Genomic DNA, 21694 nt, shown 5'->3' with positions numbered 1-21694 from the left:
ATTATATGATATGATACAATACGGTAAATATATGTGTGAAAGGTACCTATAATTGAATCCTCCACATTATCTAGTGATTATATAATCTAAACTTAGCTTGGAGGGGCTACTGCTTTCCTTCGCTTTACTTTTTCTCTTCGTGGTTTCAGCATTGGCGTTACTTGCATTAGTATCAGGACGTATTCCAGCCTCCATCTTCAGCGATTCACTTGGTTGCAATTCTTTGGGAGTATCTTTCGGCAGTTCTGCATTGGACCCAAGTCGTTGTTCATGCAAAACTTCCACAAAATTATTGCTAAACGGAAGGTTGGAAGATGCCGTTTCATTCTTATTATTAATATTATTATTATTATTGTTGTTGCTGTTGTTGTAACCATTATTCTTCGTCATCCTCTCGTTCAAATATTCTTGAGAGTAAAATAAAGGACTTCTGGTGCCACCATTACCGTCTCTTTCGAATCTGCCACCTCCCATCTCAGCAACCTGTCCCAAATAATCCAGTTTATTGGCCCGTTTGATTTTCTCTGTTTCAATTTGATTCAAGATAATTTTATTTGGTACTGGCATGGGAGCCGCTTCGATATTATTGCCTCTTGACCAATTGTAAAATACTGTACTATCTCGCGGTAATTGCGGTTGATATGTTCTCAATAGCTGTGTACTACTGTTACTATTGTTGTTGATTGGGTTATTACTACCATTAATCATGGCATTCGCCCTGGTTGGTTTCTTATTGGGAATTATATAATGGAAATTATTCTGTCTCTGATTAGAAGGATTAATAGATACGAACCTATTATTACTTTTACCATGGACAGTGTCTCTATGTTGCTTTAAATTATCCATACGACTGAAAAAACGAAAACATATATAACATTGAAATGGCTTCTCCCCAGTGTGTTTTCTTATATGTCTTGCTAAATGTTCTTCCCTGGTAAAGGTCATATGACAATCTTTATACCCTTGACATGCAAATGTTTTTCTCTCCTTCTGAGTTCCAATTCTCTTTCTTGGCATAGTTGCGGTAGAGAATGTGAATGTGAAATTTGTTCTTGGATAATCGTTGCTACTGTTGTTATTGCCGACCCACCTATATGAAAGATTGATTTGCGATTCTTAAATAGATAAGCTTGCAAGAGCAAAAAACAGAGAGCCATCAACTTTTCCTCTTCGAGTAAGAAAGAAAGTTGGAGTTAATGGCTTTTACTTTTTCTTAAGGATTTGCGTTACTCTTGCCAACTGGCTTTACATCAATGAAGAGAAGGCAAAGAATAGTTCATTCATTCATTCATTCTTTTTGAGGAACTTTGCTGCGGGTACTTACTGGCCACTAATGATGTAATAATTATACACTTTAATCTCTCCGCAGGACAACAAGAATTTGATATGTACGGGTCCTTCTCTTTTGCTACGGGTCTTCCTCAGCGAGATTATTCTCCCTCGGCTTTACTCTCGAGACCATTTAATCCCGTCCAAGGAACGCTACAAGAGGAATTGCAAGAAAAAACCGTGTTTCCACCCGTGGTTGCTGAAAAGGCAAACGGCATGTTCGAAATCATACCTCGAATCAAGGAGCACTAGTTCCCAGCTGGTGTCCTGTACCTTTTTCCTACCGCCCCCCCTCTTCCCCTAACTATTTACGTAACTGTGAAGTCGTGTGTTCCTTCCCGAAGAAAGGTTCTAGGGTAAGAATTTTGATCTGCAATGGGGTACTTCTCCATATGAGGCTGTGGTTATTGTTCAAAGTACTTTAAACATATATTACCTGCCTATGGAAAGGTCCGGTCGTGTTACGTAATCGTGACACCGAGGGGGCCAAAGACAAAACTTTATATTCAATACAAGGGTATCTGAGCCATGACGCAGGATGGTGTAAGCGGAATCTTATTAACTCTAATTGTGCAGTGCAGTCGGGGATGCTTATTTAGGATATTTGAGGAGACGAGAGGCTTGAAGTATGTACAATACATTGGGGTAATTCGGAGTTCGTTACTTGATGAGGTAACTCCATATACATTTACAACTGTTTCATAGATCTATGCGTATGTGCATACGTACATTAGCTTTTTCTTTCTATGCTGCAACTTCAAGTTACCCTAGTGGTTATTACTTTTTTTTTTCTTCCAATGTCTTTAGCACTGGCTCGAAGCGGAGAACAAGTAAAAAGAAAAATGCCTAATCCTATTTGCTCATTTGTATGGAAGTGATCCAGCCTGAGCCTGTTTTGGAATTCAACTAAACCTAACAAATGTTCATCCCCTGAATAGTTTTCCGGGTAACGGGCAGGGTTGTTGTTTTTTTCTGTTTTGAAAATTTCGGAATGCAGAAAAAAAATATTATAAAAAGCGCCCACTACGACTTCACTGGGAAAACACCCAAGTATACTCTACGCTAAAAAATATTGAGTATTGCGAATATAAGATACCCAGCTGAGTTTGAGCATTTCTCTTTGATGTTATAGGCGTAACGCAAAAGAAGAATTGTAATTCAATTTCGTCTTAAACCCAAGAACTTTTAAAAGCCTTTCAATTTACTACTAAGGGGAATTTATTCTCTTTAAAATTTAGGAATAGTTACAGTAGTTGCGACTGCGCCAATTATTTCACACCCCCACAGTAATTTCGAAAACTGGTTCTTGGAAAATTAATTTTTAGCCCTTTTTCCACCCTGGTTTGTATTTTTGTTCGTTACAAAATCGGGACTAATATTAAGGGAAACATCTTTAAATCTACTTTTAGTTTTAGTTAAATAAATCTTGGAAATGGAATTTGAATTATATTATATTATACTTACTAAATTGTAATAGGAGAAAAAATAAATTTGGGGTATTCTAAGGGAGATAAACAACGCTATACAAAACGTTTCATGGATGTAATTAAGAATTAAGGAAATCCTTCATGGGTTTACGTAAAATACATTGAAGAAAACGAAGAAATGGTGGAAAGTCTTTGAGATGTGTGATATTGATTGAAGGTTGTTTACTTTCTGGTTTCCACAACGGAGGGAACCACAACAACGACAACAACAATGGCAAATGCAATGAATGCAATAATATAACATCTGATTTTGTTTCTTCTTGCTCTTCTTGCACTATCAACAGCTTTGTTTGTGTAACCAACACCTTGTTCAACATCTTGTTGAGCATCTTCGACATTTTTATCGATAACATCCACATTCTCTTGTTGTTCAATGACAAGTTCTTCCATATCATTAAATAGTTGGTTTAATTCAGCCATTGATTTTTCCAATTGTAATAATTCTTGATGTCTCTGTTGGACTTCTGCTAATGCAGTCTTTGCTTCACCACGTCTATTAGCATTTAATAAAGCTTGTGAGAAGATTTGTTGACCATTAGCATCATTAATGGCATTTTCAACTTCTTCTTCAGTAGCTTCTGGTTGAACGACCAAATATTGTCTCTTTGCCTGTTGTTTATTTTCTTCTTTACAATTCGATTCAATAATTCTGTAATCTTGAATTAATTTTAAAAATCTTTGTCTTGAATTTTCAGCTTGAGTTTGTTTATTTGTATCTCTTAAACCATCTCTTTGTGCATCTTTAATATCGAATTTCAATTGATTTTGTAAAGATCTAGTCTCTGCGGCCAAAGTATCCAGTTGATGTCTGATTTGGGCAGTATCTTCATCGTTAATCTCTACAAGAAGTTGCTTTTGTAATCTGTCAATTTGGTCGATATTTCTTTCATAAACTTGTAAATTGCCATTAATGTTATTTATCTTGGTCATAAACTCCACGAAATCACCACTAGTGTTGGCACTTGTATCCACGTTATGATAAGTAGCATTTTTGTCATCATTATTATGGTTAGAGAGATCGTTGCTCTCCTCTTCGTAAGGATTGGAAAGTTCGTATGGGTTACCAGCGTCGTAAGTAGGATTATCGTAACTCATTGCGACTGTGCTTTGTCTTGTATGGTAGAGGGTTTTATTAGTATTCACCTAGCTTGTTCTTTTATTGTCCCTCTTTCGGTGAGTTGCTAGTGGTTTTTTTTCAGCTCCCGTTACTTCGTTTTATTTGTCGTTCATCGTTTGTTATTGTTTGTGTTCAAAAGGAGGAATAGACTTTTTCACAAATTATCGTGTGACACGAGTATCCCCTATCGTGTGGTTACCCAGCCTCAAGTGTAGGGTTAAATTGTTAAGCCCTTAGGGCATGCCCTGTGTTCGTCAAGGCAAAGAGAGAGGATTTGCACACATGCTGGCCGATATCTTCGTGCCCTGTCCACAATACGCACAGAGCCTTTGTGCCAACAGCAAATGATAGCCCATACGGTCCAGGGCCCACGAGTTTTCTGAAAGTGACTAGCACTACTGTTGGTAAGCTCGCGTTTGCGTTTCTTGGATCTGAGTCTCTAGCTCAGATCTCGAGTCTCGAGGCCGGTAAAAATATACTCAACAGTTGGTGTCCTAATCCATCTTACCCGTATACCCTCTCTTCGGTAGCCCGTATAATTGACACGTACGACATTCTCCTCTTCTGAATCCCGCATTTTCGATCGCATAGCTATATACACATATATATATATATACGTACATAAATACACAGATATATATACAAGCACAAGTACAAGACCGCATCCAAGCACAACCACTACATCATGGCTTCACAAGTGACTAAAAGTTTCCAAAACTGCTCCGAGGCAGAAGTCCCCGGCTACAACGACTGCCCCAGTTTCCTCTTCCAGGTAACTCCCAAACCACACAGCATACGAAGAAAGACCAGGATCGTCTCTGCATCAGCACAGTCCATCAAGGCTTCCGATATACCTCCTCCACCCCGCATCGCCAGAAGAACCACATCGGGTACATCCATACGTTCCACTTCGGGCAGCGTCAGCAGTGGAAGTAGCAATAGTAGGCCTCGTATGCCCGAAGAGGAGGACTTGAAGAGCAGTCTCAATAGGGAGGATTTGACTACTAAGATCAACCATCTTTTGAGCTTGCAGTCCAGACTCTCCGACGAGCAATTCCAATATTACAAGAAGAAGATCCAATGGAATTTGGATCCATGTCTAGAGAATGATTTGACCAAATTTGTATTGACACAATTCTTCAAGTTATTTGATCAGATGATGGACAGTAGTGAGTCCACTTATCCAGCACAGAAGTTGTTGAGAGATTGGATGATTACTGATGTGTCCGTCTCCGTTTGGTGTCCTGCATTTCTAAAGATCGTCGAGAACGTAATGGCATAGTGGAACTGGCCTCCCTATTTATCTATATATACATATATGCGTGTAGATATATACATATATGCGTGTAGATATAACATAAACATTTTATGCCTTCTGGTAATCATCTCAGCGGCTGATTCCGATCCATATCAATAATCGTGCCAAGCGATCTATTTTTACTAGTATATATAAACTAAAATAGTGGTATTACATTAAACCTTTCTTGTATACAGGACCAGGCAAACGGAGATCGTGGTTGCTATGAGTACAATCAAGGAACCGCATTCAGAAGCGAATATCAATACTATATTGAAGGGAACGCCCGATTTCATCAAAAATACACCACTGGATAATTTCTTTCTAGATTTCAATGATAATTTCCTATCCAAACTGAATGGCACTACACGCACTACAACAGACGAATCTGTCTACCTCAGCTTGGGATTCCATGGGAATGATGATTTTGTTGATAGACTGTTGGCATATTTTGTCAAATTACATGAATTGACATTACAAAATCAATCGTTAATTAAATCAAATAAGAGTAACCTATTACCAATTTCGCTGCATGACATGAGGTATCTAGACGATCTAATTTCATTACTAATTATCCATGGAATCGATGCAAATATTCCCTCTCGTATGAGAATTCCACAAAATGCAAAACAATTGGCCAAGAATGAAAAGGATGAACCTAAATACATAATACCCTTGACACACACAATTAATCCTGCCACTTTGATCCGAATCGTGGATACTCTGTACCCTATCTTGATGGAAGATGAAAGTTCCAATGATGATCCTGATTATATTCGTGGCATATTGTTAAGGGGCCCCATCTATACCCATTTATTCTTGGCCATTCTTACTTTAGTCGAACAGAATTCCGATGATGTAAAATATCCAGAAATGCTCCTAAAGCTAGAAAATAAACAGGAAACTTACTCGTTATTTGTGATGTATACGCTTTTAATACAGGAACTGCATCTTTCCTCCCCTACTAAAGAATTCATAATGAATAATCTATCCACATTACCGATAAGAAGATCAGAGGATGGGTTATTGAGTCTCGTTGATTTTGTTCTTGGTGTCCGTGATGAGGAGAAAATTGACATTAATAAATTTGCAAGAGTGAATCAAATATTAATGAGCAAGCCTAAGAGTATGTCGAATTTCCAATATTTGAATGCTTTATTTAAACAAATTTGGGATGCTTTGACATTCATTAATCGTCCCATCTTGGTGGAGTGTGTTAATGGATTGATTGTTCAATTTTTCAATAAAAATAAAAGAATTGTGAGAGATTTCTTATTCATGAAGGTTTACAAAGTATTGATCAACGAAAAGGGTCAAGAATATAGCGTGAAGGAATTGAATGACTGTATCAATGTAATGTTATCATTATCTAAGAATAGTTCAATGGAATTGATTTCAGATTTAGTGGGATTTAAGGACTGGAAAGTATTTTTCTTAAATATTTGGATTTATGCTCTGTTTCTAAAAAAAAACCTCTCCACCTCCAATACAAACGATGATTCATTGAAATCATATTATGAGGTCATCCTCTCCATGTTAAAATCTTACATGGTTCTGACGAATAATGATGAAGTTTTAAATTTATTAAGTTTAAATTTAGTCAATTTCGAACATGAAAATTGGAAATATGCCATCGATTTGGAAACTAAATTACCATATATTATTACATCGACTTCCACAATTAAGAGTATTGATAATACATTATCGAACTTGAATATTACAGATAAGCCTGAATCCAAGATGGATGAAATATCACAATTTTTCAAAGATATGGATATCGCAGTAGCGCTTTACATCGAATTATTAAAACTCATTAATGATGACGAAGCCATTAAGAAAATATTCTTAATTGTATTAAATAGATGGGTCAAGGCAACAAGAACCAGTGATAGTACAAGGCAACCAACTTCGTTGAATGAGGATGAAGATATCGGTAAGAACGTCCTAATTCTAATTGATCTAAAATTATTAGAACAAATGAATCAAGAGTTTAAAACAGATATTATAAAGAAAGTGAAAGATATCCTAGTAGTTATCGATGATTTGATTGACTTTGTTAAAGATGAAAATGAGGCAAATACAGTAGACTCAGATGATGAGGAAGAGGAAGATTCAGATGCCGAAGAGGAGGTCAATGAAGCAAACGAATTTCATGATGTATCCACCGCCTTCAACACTCTTTTAGAATTATTATCCTCTACCATTTCCAACTCCACATCAAGCGCGTTAATGCAAGAAAAGGTACTGTTGGAAAGTATAAATAGGAAATTAATGAAATATATTAATAAAAGTTCAGAATGCCAACGTTTACATGATAAAATTGAAAATATTTTAAATTCCACAGAGGTCTCATATGATAAGGGTGAACATAACATTGATGAAAAAGTTCAAAATGATCAGGAACTATTAGACAGAGCAATGATTAATTTAAGTGATCCCATGGTCCCGATAAAGGCACATGGATTGGTACAATTACGGCAATTAGTAGAAACAAAATCTAGTGTCATTCAATTGGATAAGGTTTTACAACTTCACTTGCAGTACTTGAAAAGTTCAGACCCGTTCATTTATATGAATGCCACCAAGGGTTTAGTTTCACTGCTTGAATTGGAACCAACAACGACAATGGACGTCTTATTACAGTTTTATGAAAATAAAAATGGTAAGAATAAACTTGATGATATTTTAAAGGTGGGTGAAGTGTTTATAAATTACATTCAATTTGAGAACGAATTGTTCGAGGGAAAATATGCTAATCTTCTCATTGATACGTGTCTCTCTAAAATTAGACGGTACAAAGAATTGGATAACAGAATTCGTATGTCCTCCATGTCGATATTGGGTGTATGCCTACAAGTTAACGCTGCGGGGGTTCAATCTCGAATTGCAGAGATGGTCGATTGTGCCATCGGGATACTACAGTTGGAAACAGATAGCACACCAACAAATAGTGGAGAGCACTCATTTGTCATGAGGCGAAGTGCAGTACATTTGATCCATGATCTAATAAACAGTACGGGTATAGATATGGAAAATCAAGCTTATGACTACGAGAAGTTAAAGAATTTATTGGAATATGTCAGACAACGCGATCAAGATTATTTAGTCCGTGAACAGATCGAAGTCGTGCTCTTAGAAATGGAGAACCTAGAATCACTGAAAGTAGACAGATAGAACGCATCTAATGCACATACGTAGAACAACAACAGTATTTAGGTTAAACTATAGCATATAAGATTTAAACTTTAGCCGCCGAACAGTGTAGAAGTTTCCAGAAATTTGAAAGAAGACTTCTCTTACCCGCCCACTTTGAAATTTCCAGAAACTCGAAGAACTTCATGGAACTTTTTTTGTTCGCCGTGAACGAATTTTCTCCTTAACATGAATCACACAACTAACTATTTAAGCGCCTTCGATTTCGACAGCATAAATGATCGTCACTTATTTCCATTTTATATTACTCTTCTGTTCTCAATAACTTCAACAGATAATACTGTACGTGAAGGAGTCAAATAAACTGCAAGATGTCTAGTGAAACTTTTGAATTTCAAGCTGAAATCACTCAGTTAATGAGTTTGATTATCAACACTGTTTACTCTAACAAGGAAATTTTCTTAAGAGAATTGATCTCCAATGCTTCCGATGCTTTGGATAAGATTAGATATCAAGCTTTGTCCGACCCAAAACAATTGGAAACTGAACCTGAATTATTCATTAGATTGACTCCAAAGCCAGAACAAAAAGTTTTGGAAATTAGAGATTCTGGTATTGGTATGACCAAGGCTGAATTGATTAACAACTTGGGTACGATTGCCAAGTCTGGTACTAAGGCTTTCATGGAAGCTTTATCTGCTGGTGCCGATGTTTCTATGATTGGTCAATTCGGTGTTGGTTTCTACTCCTTATTCTTGGTCGCTGACAGAGTTCAAGTTATCTCTAAGCACAATGATGATGAACAATACATCTGGGAATCTAACGCTGGTGGTTCTTTCACTGTTAGATTAGATGAAGAAAATGAAAAGATTGGTAGAGGTTCTATTTTGAGATTATTCTTGAAGGATGATCAATTAGAATATTTGGAAGAAAAGAGAATTAAGGAAGTCGTTAAGAGACATTCTGAATTTGTTGCTTACCCAATTCAATTGGTAGTTACCAAGGAGGTCGAAAAGGAAGTTCCAGTCGCTGAAGAAGAAAAGAAGGATGAAGAAGCTAAGGAAGTGGATGACAAGAAACCAAAGCTAGAAGAAGTCAAGGAAGGTGAAGAAGAAGAAAAGCCAAAGACTACTAAGGTTAAGGAAGAAGTCACTGAATTAGAAGAATTAAACAAAACTAAGCCACTATGGACCAGAAACCCATCTGAAATTACTCAAGAAGAATACAATGCTTTCTATAAGTCTATCTCTAACGATTGGGAAGATCCATTGTACGTTAAGCATTTCTCTGTTGAAGGTCAATTAGAATTCAGAGCTATCTTGTTCATTCCAAAGAGAGCTCCATTCGATTTGTTTGAAAGTAAGAAGAAGAAGAGTAATATCAAATTGTACGTTCGTCGTGTTTTCATTACTGATGAAGCTGAAGATTTGATCCCAGACTGGTTATCATTCGTTAAGGGTGTTGTTGACTCTGAAGATTTGCCATTAAACTTGTCCAGAGAAATGCTACAACAAAACAAGATTATGAAGGTTATCAGAAAGAACATTATTAAGAAGTTGATCGAATCTTTCAACGAAATTGCTGAAGATTCTGAACAATTCGAAAAGTTCTACTCTGCTTTCTCCAAGAACATTAAGTTAGGTGTCCATGAAGATTCTCAAAACAGAGCTGCTTTAGCTAAGTTGCTACGTTACAACTCTACTAAGTCCACTGATGAAATGACTTCCTTGACTGATTATGTCACTAGAATGCCAGAACATCAAAAGAATATTTACTACATTACTGGTGAATCTATTAAGGCTATCGAAAAGTCACCTTTCTTAGACGCTTTGAAGGCTAAGGACTTCGAAGTTCTATTCTTAGCTGATCCAATTGATGAATACGCTTTCACTCAAATGAAGGAATTCGACGGTAAGACATTGGTTGATATCACCAAGGATTTCGAACTAGAAGAAACCGAAGAAGAAAAGGCTGAAAGAGAAAAGGAAATTAAGGAATTTGAACCATTAACCACAGCTTTGAAGGAAATTTTGGGTGAAAAGGTTGAAAAGGTTGTTGTCTCTCACAAGCTATTGGATGCTCCAGCTGCTATCAGAACTGGTCAATTTGGTTGGTCTGCTAACATGGAAAGAATCATGAAGGCTCAAGCTCTAAGAGATTCTACCATGTCATCTTACATGTCTTCTAAGAAGACTTTTGAAATTTCTCCAAAGTCTCCTATCATTAAGGAATTGAAGAAGAGAGTTGACGAAGGTGGTGCTCAAGATAAGACTGTCAAGGATTTGACTAACTTATTGTATGAAACTGCTTTGTTGACTTCTGGTTTCACTTTAGAAGAACCAAATTCCTTTGCTTCAAGAATCAACAGATTGATTTCTCTTGGTTTGAACATTGATGAAGATGAAGAAGAGGAAGAAGAAAAGACTGAACCAGAAGCTGCTGCTGAAGCCGAAGTTGAAGCTGTTCCAGCTGACACTGAAATGGAAGAAGTTGATTAAATGCATTTAATGATCTAAATTTTATAAATCGTTTCTAGGTTGCACATGTATAAAAATAATAAACGGAAAAAAATGTTAAAATATCATAATTATTCGTATTTATCTGTATGTTTTTGTTTGGTAAAAAGTTACATTTCTGACTGTGAAATAACCTCTGACTTATTTTTGAAATTAACTTTAAATTTATTCATCATGGCGATTGTTAAACGCTCACGTATCTATTTTTACGGTCGCGTCTATTTCTCTCATGATGGTTGGATCTCGGTAAAATACGTAGGATGGCTGTCCAATAATGTCAAATAAGGATTTTTGGTCTTGTTTCATTTCTTTCCAACGTAAGTGAGTGATAAATAAATGGATTGCCTTGTAAACAATACCTACAGTTCCGAAACCAATAAAGTTGAAAACAAGTTGATCAATATCAGATTTGTAAACTGATGGAAACCAAGATAACTTGGAATGTCGTTTAGCCCAAACTAAGCTTTTGAGTAAACTTTTGCCCGTAAAGTTTCCAAGAAACGGCCAGGCAACGCTATCAAAGATTGATTGATATATGTCATGTTTTATTATAACGTTTGAATAATCAAAATATCTGCCATTATTTTCAGATTCCTTAAGCCTAACAAATCTTTGGTTAGTAGAAAATAATAATGATGTCGCTTTGGGTTTGTAGAAAAGGTACGATGTAAGTGAATCAACAATGATATCATACAAAAAGCTAATCACAAACGTGGAAGATAGTACTTTTCGTAAGGTACGTCCTATAGTAGTGTCATTATATTTATTGACTTGGTTAGCGATCAAGAGCAACCATACAGGTTTCAACAGGTAACTGAAAGGTATGTCGATTTGGAAGTTAGCAACATACATGGGCATCCAAATCATTATAAGCTTCGAAATTGTTGGTATGCTCTGAATTCCTGCAGAAGAATCTGTGTAGATATCCATTGCATCAGACGTTGGGATATCAAGTAGTATTCTAAGAGCACTTTCTGGGAAAAGGCATCGTAATTGGAAAAGACTCAATTTCATTAAAAAAAAAGTTGCATTTAGAGGAACAGCAATGAGAGATACCATCATACCAGCAAATCCCATTGATCTTTTGAGGAAATATGCGATATCCAGTATTCGAGTTGCGAATGAAGGTGATGTCCCTAAGTCACACAGGTTAAGTTCTTTCTTACATTGGGGACATTGTGCAGAAACAAAACTCAATGGAAGTTCCGGACCAAGTAATTGGTTGCCTCGAAGTATCGTATCCATCATATATATAGGCACTCTGACAATTTTGAGTGGCACAGGAAGTGTTCTGATGATTCCAGTGGTCATCCATAAATGAGAGTTTTGATGGAAGGCGGGATGTCTATCAATTTTATTAAGAAGTGTTGCCTTCACCGCGGTTTCCATTGCAGGAACATATCCAGCTAAATCAAATGTGTCATTTATTTGATTTAGTTCGTTTAAACCAGAGCTGTAGATCCATTGAATGTAGCATGACTTATGAACTTGTAAATTACAGCCACATTTATGAACGTACCAATTAGAATCGAGTTTGCCTTCTTCGAGACAAATCCAACAGGAGCATGATTTTCCTCTTTTTCTTCTCCACAACATCACTTGATTATATGATCGTCTCCCATTATGAATTTGGAACGAAGATATCAAAGCACTTGGCACTTCCTCTAAGGATGTGCGTTGATACCCTGTTAATTTCAGGAAAATTACGTAAGCTGAAGGTATTATGGCATAATACCATTAAATATAAGTTACTATAAGAATACAAGAAACCTGGTAAAATTTGAACTGGAAGCAGGCAATATGAAACATAACGTTATATACGGTTTTACTGAAATGGGATATTTGGAAATACTTTGGTGTTGTACTACTTAAAATCACGGGAATAACCTTGTATTTTGACTTGACACTCTCTAATATTCCCATCAGTGTCAATTATATTGCTGGCCCTGATTTTTATTGAGATATATAATACTTTACTTTTAGTGGTATATGTGGGGATGAAGTTATGTGTAAGGGAATAGCTTTTTTGTTGAAAGTATTTTTTAGTGCCATTATCAATTATAGATGTCGATATGCATTAGAGTTTAGCTACTCTAGCTTGGCGACTATATTTATTCAGTATATATCTTACACCAATCAGTGTAAGCTATGCTTTAGTATTGTCAAAATTACAGTATAAACTACAGAAATAGACTACATGTGATACATTATAATAGCGCAAAGAGATGGACGAAGATAAAGGTGACTAACCAATTTGACAAACCAGTTGCGCTACCCGCCCCAGAAGCTGAGGATGATGGGCTAGACGAGGATATTTTTGAGGAACTTGAAGATCCAACCGAGGTTATTGAGGTGGATTTTCTGGAGATGGATGTAGCGTTAGTATGGGCTGTGGTTTTCCCAGTTGCGCCATTGCCAGAGCCTAGTTCAGTAGAATGGGTGGATAAGCTTTGCGATATGGTTGAAGTGTTAGCAGATGTAGTTACGGAAGAAAGAGTACTAGAAGCTGAAGAAACAGAGTCGGAACTAGATAACGATGTATTCTGATGCAACGCTGCTAAATCCCTCTGTGCCTGATCGTACCTTCCAAATATCTCACCACCATTTGCCTGAGGCAATGTCCCCTCGTTCCCAGAAACATAAGAGTAGTTTGATCCTGTTGAATAGTCAGCAACGATAAGATTTTTAATATTCATAATGAAGGGACCTTTAGAGTAATCAGTTTCGCCGCCATGTTTATCAGTATACTCTGTGCCATAGTCAGGATTGCCATCATCCGAATGGGTAATGGCAATTCTTACGGGAAAGTTAGGAAACTCTGCGGAGTCTGTACTTGGAACTACTCTTAATACTCGCCCATCAACGTAGAAAGTCAGTTTGTCCTTGGTCCAATCGATCGTGTAATTATGGTACTCTGTTTGTGGTGACTTCACATCATGGGTTTCCCACTGATCGGTACTGTTTCCAGATCCTCCTGAAGTACTAAAGGTTTCAAATTCATCTCCTTCACCATCATCCCATCCTAAAGTAAATAAATCAGCCTCTGTGCCATCACGTCTGGTACCTGACGCAAGAAAAGAGATTTCAGAAGAAATAGACTTTGCATTTCCGGCTTTCATTATTGCCTCAATCCTACCGTAGAGTATGTAAAAGTTGGACAGCAAGTTTGTGCCATCACCCCTCTCCGCAATTGTCAGAGTTAATCCATCACTACCACACATCGTGGTGTTGCTATCACTCGCATCATCAAAATTCCATAGCGAGTTCTCTACATGAAAGTTTTCGTCAATAGTAGAGGCCAGTGCCTTATTTTCTTGTGCCAGCACAAGTGATGCAGACGTCAACAATGCTGAGAAAATGGTTGTAGCTTTCATGTTCTGAAGGACGTTTTCCTATTTTTCTGCGTTGAGAGTGGAATCCAACCCAAGTATGGCCAAGAATCTCTCCAAGAATAATATAAGAACGAGGTATTTATACAGTACTTGAACGAATAAACTCTCCACCAGTAGCAAATCCTTGTACGGTCTTTTCAGTGATTGTTGATGTCTTGAAATACTGGACAGATCTGATCCGAGAATGGAAAGACCCTGTCAGTTTTTCTCAGAAGGGTCCGCACAATACAAACAGAAAACAATACACAATACGCGCTATGCAATGTAATGCATTATTACTTGGATTTTCGCGTTTACTCGACAATGGACAATAACGACAGCTTAAGCAGCTATAGTGTATACTTGGCTACCAACTGGGACACTATAAACATAAAAGTCAACAACTGTTGATAGTTTCAATGGACTGACACGCAGTTGTTTCGTACAATGCGATATTTCTATGGAAATTATATATTATAAAGAAGACGTTCTCGAACAACTATATAGTTCTATTTTATCTAGATTCTATTCATCCCTCATAAATAGAGAGAAATATCAGTTGCTTCTCGGCAACTGAATAGATACCATTCACTTATAAACCGAATCACTAGTTTATCATCCTAATTTTCCAACATTTTTCGATCTATTTTACTAACTTATCTCCTCTAGTTTTCTAAGGGATTTCAAGACATACATGAAAACGGATCGAATATGTACATAAACTTAAATACATTATTTGGATCTTCTATTTTTATATTTTTTTTGGAGAAAAGGAAATCTAAATTAATTAAAAAAATCAACAAGTTGCCACTTTACCTAAAATTATAAATAAAAAAATATAGAGTTTCTATTTTTGATAAAACAAGTATTCAATGTCAATATTAACCTAGTAAGCTCTGTATTAAATTTATTCTATTTAGTCTCTTTAAATGAATTCATAAAAAATTGAGTAGCTTCAATTACCTAAAAATTCAAGCAAACCATTGTTAAAAAAAAGAGCTGTATTGCCTATGAGAAGACACTAAATGTTACATTCAGTTGGAGATAGAACAGAAGGTAACGAGAAAAATTCCTTGGTTAAAAGTACTTATTTTACATAAAGAATTTCGCTGTTTAATATATACACGATTTATAGGATATTATTTCTATCGATTATGGCAACATTCTCGCTCAAACAACTGGGTGATTCCAGAAGGCTTTTGTGGACCTATTCAAAATACTTCATGTATCTTTAGAATAATAATTCTGTAGTGATCAAGTAGAAAGTTGTAAATCCTGCAGCAAATGTTTCCTCAATAAATTCTTTTTGATATTCCTTTGCAGTTCACTTGGATTACTAACGCCATGACTTTCCAAGAAAGAAGTCGCCTCTTCATCGTTCGCTAAATATTCGCTAAGTTTTGTTTGTAATGTTTCAAGGTTAGACTGTTGAGTTTCAATATTCTTTTCCAATTCTGTTATATCTAATTTCAGTAATTGTCTAATGGAATCCTGCGTAAAGTCTTGAATTCCATACCTTTTTTTAACTTGAAGCAAGTCTTCATTAGATTTACTTTCACCTTGGGCCAATGCCTTTTGAATAGTCTTAATATCCTTCAGTAGATTAATATCCGTTTTATAAGTATTCTCTCTTTGCACTCTTTTATCCAAGAACTCCTTAGATTTCATTGCTTCCTCTTTTGCCACATTTAATTTAGCCATACTTTCATATTCAGCAAATTTCTGACCACTATTCTTAATAATTTCAGCAATAGCGAAAAACTTATGCTTGGAAAGAGGTCTAGTGGATTCAATACGAACCATATCACCTTCACGTGATATGCCACCTTCATCATGAACTAAGTAATCTTTCCTATGAAACAATTCCTTATTAATTTTCTTGTTAAACACTTTACTTTCCACTCGAACTTTAACCGTCTTCTGCATCTTCCCCTGAGAGACCACTAATCCTACAAAATTTTGACGTGCCATAGCTTGAAGACTTTATCGTTTCTGTACACTCACTTTGACAAATCACAACCTAATTATTGCAAACTGGGAACCTATGAATTTGGATTACTAGTAGTTTGGGAATGTCTTTCCCTTCAATCTTTAATGTTTAAGATATTACCGTTTGAACTTTTCGGTGATTCACGGAAGTTAGGGTTTTGGTTTCCATCAAAAGTTAGGGTTTATGTAATTAGGGCTATATATGGTTGACTTCCTTTTTTAGGGTTTGTGACTCCGGTTTTTGACTCTTTTCTCCTCTGCATTCTGAATCAGATAAGGAATAACGGATACTCAGGTAAGCTTATCTCCAACTGGGCGGTTCAGGGCTACTTAAGAGCAACTTGTTGTCTGGTTTATGGGTCAATCTGTCTCCTGTAGTGAAATAACCCAAAAAAAACGATGTTAAGGTCGAAGGTTTTTGTTCAATTGGTCAGATCGACACGAACATGGAGCTCATCGGTACCCCACATTAAAAGTAGGTTTGTGGTTAGGTCCTTTTCCACTTGTTTACCTAAATTTAATATTCAATGTGATATATCTACCAAACAATATGGTAAGGTTTACGCTTCGGATCCATTGGATGCGAGCCGTCCTTTAGATACTTTTGCCAGACGTCATCTCGGTCCTTCACCGGATAATGTTAATCAGATGCTTAAGAAAATGGGGTACAATGACCTTGATTCATTTATTGGTTCAGTCATACCACCAAATGTCCTTAAGATGAGACCTTTGAAATTTAAATCATCTCCAAAGGGCGGTTTTACTGAACATGAAATGATTGAGAATCTTACTCAACTGGGTGAGAAGAATAAGTATAAAGTCAAGAATCTTATTGGAAAAGGTTATTATGGCACGCTTTTACCTCCTGTGATACAAAGAAATTTGTTAGAAAGTCCAGAATGGTATACCTCATATACGCCATACCAACCTGAAATATCTCAAGGAAGATTGGAATCTTTGCTAAACTTCCAAACGGTAGTATCTGACCTCACTGGCCTACCAATTGCAAATGCATCATTATTAGATGAAGGGACCGCTGCTGCTGAAGCCATGTTATTGGCATTCCATCTTTCCAAGAAAAAGAAAACAAAATTTATCATCGATGATAACACACATAGCCAAACCAAGAGTGTTTTAAGAACCAGGGCAAATCCATTTAATATCGAATTAATTGAAGTTGATTGTACTAAAACAGAAAAAGTTCTCCCTTTATTGGAACAAAAAGATGTAGCAGGCTGTTTTGTTCAATACCCTGGTACAGATGGTTCTTTAATTTCTGGCGAAATTCTTCAGAAATTAGCTGATTCTGTTCATTCTCATAAATCTCTCTTTATAGTGGCTTCTGATTTGATGGCTTTAACTCTTTTAAATCCACCTGCAAAATATGGGGCTGATATAGTTTTGGGATCAACGCAAAGATTTGGTGTACCAATGGGATATGGTGGTCCTCATGCTGCATTCTTCAGTGTTACTGATCCCTTGAAAAGAAAAATACCTGGTAGAATTGTAGGTGTTTCAAAAGATAGATTGGGTAACACAGCTTTACGATTGGCGTTACAGACTAGAGAACAACATATTAAGAGAGATAAAGCTACCTCAAATATTTGTACAGCTCAAGCTCTTCTAGCCAACGTTGCCTCCAATTATTGTGTCTATCATGGCCCAGAGGGGATAAGAAATATTGCTAAAAGAATTTATGGGTTTACTACAGCCTTAGCAAATATTATTAAATCAGATTTATGTCCTCATAGCTTAGTCAATGAAACTTGGTTTGACACCTTAACAATCTCTTTATCCAGTGAGACAGCTTCTGCAGAGGTACTTCAGAGGGCATTGAATGATTTTAATATGAATCTATTTAAAGTCGATGAACATACTATATCATTATCCTTCGATGAAACCACAAGAGAGGCAGATTTGCAAGCATTACTCGCATTATTGACAGGGAAGGAAAATGAAATTGAAATACCAAATAAATTGCCAGAATTTCCCAAACTTCATCTTCGTCCAATGGATTTCCTGACTACACCAGTTTTCAATAAACATCATAGTGAAACTGCAATGTTAAGGTACCTTCATAATCTTCAATCGCGTGACTTGTCACTTGCTAATTCCATGATCCCACTAGGTTCATGTACAATGAAACTAAATAGCACTGTAGAAATGATGCCAATAACTTGGCCCCAATTTGCAAACATTCACCCATTTCAACCCAAGGATCAAGTACTTGGCTATCAAGAAATGATCAAGTCCCTAGAAGAAGATTTACTTTCCATTACGGGATTTGATGGGATCTCATTACAACCGAATTCAGGAGCATCTGGTGAATACACAGGATTAAGGGTGATTAGGACGTACTTAGAAGACAAGGGAGAATCTCAAAGAGATGTCTGTTTAATTCCAGTATCAGCCCATGGAACCAATCCAGCTTCTGCAGCTATGTGTGATTTGAGAGTGGTACCCGTAAATTGTTTATCTAATGGGTCATTAGATTTGGATGATTTGAAATTAAAAGCTGAAAAATATAAGGATTCATTAGCAGCGGTAATGATTACTTATCCCTCCACATATGGTTTATTTGGCAACTTGGTAAAAGACGCATTTGATGTGGTTCATTCGTTTGGTGGTCAAGTATATTTGGATGGTGCCAATATGAACGCACAAGTTGGGTTAACATCTCCTGGTGATTTAGGTGCGGATGTATGCCATTTAAACTTACATAAAACATTTGCCATCCCTCACGGTGGTGGTGGGCCCGCTGGAGCTCCCATCTGTGTAAGAAAACATCTTGTGCCATATTTGCCAAGTCATGACGTTGTTGAAATGATCACTGATCCAAACCAGGGGAATGGTAAGACAAAATGTATTGCTCCAGTATCCTCTGCGCCTTATGGTAATGCCCTTGTCTTACCCATCTCATATGCATATATCAAAATGATGGGTACTGAGGCTTTACCATTTGCCAGTGTGATTGCCATCCTGAACGCGAATTATATGATGACCCGTTTGAGAGATCATTATAAGATACTCTTTGTCAATGAAGATAAGTCATACAAGCATTGTGGTCATGAATTTATTATAGATTTAAGAGAATACAAGGAGAAGGGGATTGAAGCCATTGATATTGCTAAGAGATTACAAGATTATGGATTTCACGCCCCCACATTAGCATTCCCAGTTCCTGGCACTCTAATGGTTGAACCCACAGAATCGGAAAACTTGGAAGAACTCGACAGATTCATTGATTCCATGATTTCCATCAAGAGGGAGATTGATCTATTGGTACAAGGGGAACCCGAAGGGCAAATATTGAAGATGTCCCCTCACTCATTACAAGATTTAATTACCTCCAAGGATTGGGAAACTCGTGGATACACCAGAGAACAGGCAGCATACCCACTGCCCTTTTTGAAAGATAGCAAGTTCTGGCCAGTGGTGGCGCGAGTGGACGATAAGTATGGTGACACCCATTTGATATGTACCTGTCCCACCGTGGAGGAAATGAGCCAGGAATAGCCCACTAGTTAGCAAATATAGCGTGTATATTGTATTATTTATGTAGTACAACCAAGTAATTTGTGACGCGCGTTTCGTGATTGACGACTGGGATCTAAAAGCACAAAAAATAATTTTTTTCGTTTCGAATATTCTGGATGACATATTGTGTTCATGGATACAATCAAAGGACACGATCTGAATAAGGGAGACACATCTGCAGCTGGACCTGAATCCCATAATCGTAATACAAGACGCGGTTGCCATTGATTTTGAAAGTCTCGTACCTTTTACCGTTAGCAAGAAAGCATTTCATTCATACTCTGATGGATTTGAGAGTGGGTAGAAAATTCCGTATTGGGAGAAAAATTGGTAGTGGGTCCTTTGGGGACATCTACCACGGCACCAATCTGATAAGTGGAGAAGAGGTTGCCATCAAGTTGGAATCCATTAGATCAAGACATCCGCAACTAGATTATGAATCACGTGTTTATAAATACTTGAGTGGCGGTGTTGGAATTCCATTTATTCGGTGGTTTGGACGTGAAGGAGAATATAACGCCATGGTTATCGATCTATTAGGACCTTCTCTGGAAGATCTTTTCAATTACTGTCATAGAAAATTTACATTCAAGACCGTTATCATGTTAGCCTTGCAAATGATTTGCAGAGTCCAATACATCCATGGTCGTTCATTTATTCATAGAGATATTAAACCAGATAATTTCTTAATGGGGACAGGTCGTCGTGGTAGTACCGTTCACGTAATCGATTTTGGTTTATCAAAGAAATATAGAGATTTTAATACGCATCGTCATATTCCATACAGAGAAAATAAATCATTGACGGGGACAGCACGTTATGCCAGTGTGAATACTCATTTAGGTATTGAACAAAGTAGAAGAGATGATTTGGAATCTCTAGGATACATGTTAGTTTATTTTTGTAAGGGGTCCTTGCCATGGCAAGGGTTGAAGGCAACCACCAAGAAACAGAAATATGATCGTATCCTTGAAAAGAAATTGTGTATTAGTGTGGAGACCCTTTGTGCTGGTTTACCAATTGAATTTGCCGATTATATGAATTATTGTAGAAATCTAAAGTTCGATGAGAGACCAGATTATTTGTATTTGGCCAGATTATTCAAAGATTTAAGCATCAAATTGGAATACCACAATGATCATCTATTCGATTGGACTATGCTTCGTTATACAAAGGCAATGGTGGAAAAGCAACGTGACCTATTGACTGACGAAGGTGATAATGAAAGTAATAGCAAGACAGATCAATTCAACAAGATTAAAGTTTTAGCAATGAAAAAATTTTCCACACATTTCCATTATTACAAGAATGATGATAAACATAACCCAACCCCAGAAGAAATTAAACAACAATCAATAGAAAATAATGAAGCTGCATCTACACTACCACAAGAATTATTAAAAGCAATTGATAAGGGTATGGAGACTTTGAAACAACAACAAAGTCAGGTTCAAGTCCCTGGCCAACAATTAAATGACCAAGAGTTACCAACGGCGGAACCGCTACTACAGCAAAACCAGAGGGAAACACAGGGTCAGCAATTCCCAGTTGCTCAACGAGAAATACGCCCTTCCAGAACAACATATTATCCTCCAACAGGTGTTAACCAACAGGTTCCTCCAAATACGCAGCCAACCCAACAGCAATCAACTAACAACAATGGTAACAATAATGCTAAACCATCTGGGGAACATATATGGCTATAGTGCTACATAATGGAAGGGAAACGACACAGCGATTGCTTCCTGATATTCTTAAAGATAAATAATATAAATCTTTTTACGTAATCATTTCCTGTCTCTCATATAATGACTATCTTCTTTAATTAAATAAAACATAACGTTAATATAAAGTTAGAATATAAGAAGGATCTTTAAGTACAGAGCAGTTTATATATA

General features: G+C 36.8%; 10 protein-coding genes across 10 annotated transcripts; 5 read left to right on the top strand and 5 right to left on the bottom strand.

Annotated features, from left to right (window-relative positions):
• Positions 1 to 66: 66 nt before the first annotated feature.
• RGM1 (Rgm1p) lies at positions 67 to 1017 on the bottom strand (the record flags this gene model as incomplete). The annotated part of the gene is made up of 1 exon (XM_003676285.1): positions 67 to 1017. The coding sequence occupies one exon, from the start codon at positions 1015 to 1017 to the stop codon at positions 67 to 69; it is 951 nt and encodes a 316-aa protein (XP_003676333.1).
• Positions 1018 to 2978: 1961 nt separating this feature from the next.
• SSO2 (syntaxin) lies at positions 2979 to 3911 on the bottom strand (the record flags this gene model as incomplete). Its single annotated transcript, XM_003676284.1, has 1 exon — positions 2979 to 3911. One exon carries the CDS (start codon positions 3909 to 3911, stop codon positions 2979 to 2981), a length of 933 nt encoding a protein of 310 aa, XP_003676332.1.
• Positions 3912 to 4618: 707 nt separating this feature from the next.
• Positions 4619 to 5215, top strand: ADD37 (Add37p; the record flags this gene model as incomplete). The annotated part of the gene is made up of 1 exon (XM_003676283.1): positions 4619 to 5215. One exon carries the CDS (start codon positions 4619 to 4621, stop codon positions 5213 to 5215), a length of 597 nt encoding a protein of 198 aa, XP_003676331.1.
• Positions 5216 to 5455: 240 nt separating this feature from the next.
• RTP1 (Rtp1p) lies at positions 5456 to 8404 on the top strand (the record flags this gene model as incomplete). Its single annotated transcript, XM_003676282.1, has 1 exon — positions 5456 to 8404. The coding sequence occupies one exon, from the start codon at positions 5456 to 5458 to the stop codon at positions 8402 to 8404; it is 2949 nt and encodes a 982-aa protein (XP_003676330.1).
• Positions 8405 to 8754: 350 nt separating this feature from the next.
• Positions 8755 to 10881, top strand: HSC82 (Hsp90 family chaperone HSC82; the record flags this gene model as incomplete). Its single annotated transcript, XM_003676281.1, has 1 exon — positions 8755 to 10881. The coding sequence occupies one exon, from the start codon at positions 8755 to 8757 to the stop codon at positions 10879 to 10881; it is 2127 nt and encodes a 708-aa protein (XP_003676329.1).
• Positions 10882 to 11091: 210 nt separating this feature from the next.
• Positions 11092 to 12495, bottom strand: NCAS0D03860 (uncharacterized protein; the record flags this gene model as incomplete). The annotated part of the gene is made up of 1 exon (XM_003676280.1): positions 11092 to 12495. The coding sequence occupies one exon, from the start codon at positions 12493 to 12495 to the stop codon at positions 11092 to 11094; it is 1404 nt and encodes a 467-aa protein (XP_003676328.1).
• A 611-nt stretch (positions 12496 to 13106) lies between these two features.
• Positions 13107 to 14273, bottom strand: NCAS0D03850 (uncharacterized protein; the record flags this gene model as incomplete). Its single annotated transcript, XM_003676279.1, has 1 exon — positions 13107 to 14273. One exon carries the CDS (start codon positions 14271 to 14273, stop codon positions 13107 to 13109), a length of 1167 nt encoding a protein of 388 aa, XP_003676327.1.
• Positions 14274 to 15524: 1251 nt separating this feature from the next.
• On the bottom strand, positions 15525 to 16241 carry MRPS17 (mitochondrial 37S ribosomal protein uS17m; the record flags this gene model as incomplete). Its single annotated transcript, XM_003676278.1, has 1 exon — positions 15525 to 16241. The coding sequence occupies one exon, from the start codon at positions 16239 to 16241 to the stop codon at positions 15525 to 15527; it is 717 nt and encodes a 238-aa protein (XP_003676326.1).
• A 417-nt stretch (positions 16242 to 16658) lies between these two features.
• GCV2 (glycine decarboxylase subunit P) lies at positions 16659 to 19775 on the top strand (the record flags this gene model as incomplete). Its single annotated transcript, XM_003676277.1, has 1 exon — positions 16659 to 19775. One exon carries the CDS (start codon positions 16659 to 16661, stop codon positions 19773 to 19775), a length of 3117 nt encoding a protein of 1038 aa, XP_003676325.1.
• Positions 19776 to 20080: 305 nt separating this feature from the next.
• On the top strand, positions 20081 to 21502 carry NCAS0D03820 (uncharacterized protein; the record flags this gene model as incomplete). Its single annotated transcript, XM_003676276.1, has 1 exon — positions 20081 to 21502. The coding sequence occupies one exon, from the start codon at positions 20081 to 20083 to the stop codon at positions 21500 to 21502; it is 1422 nt and encodes a 473-aa protein (XP_003676324.1).
• Between the last annotated feature and the right edge of the window lie 192 nt (positions 21503 to 21694).

Source organism: Naumovozyma castellii, chromosome 4, assembly GCF_000237345.1.
Source record: "Naumovozyma castellii chromosome 4, complete genome".
In the NCBI taxonomy this organism is placed as follows: Eukaryota; Fungi; Ascomycota; class Saccharomycetes; order Saccharomycetales; family Saccharomycetaceae; genus Naumovozyma; species Naumovozyma castellii.
This window is presented reverse-complemented; position numbering and strand designations above follow the sequence as displayed.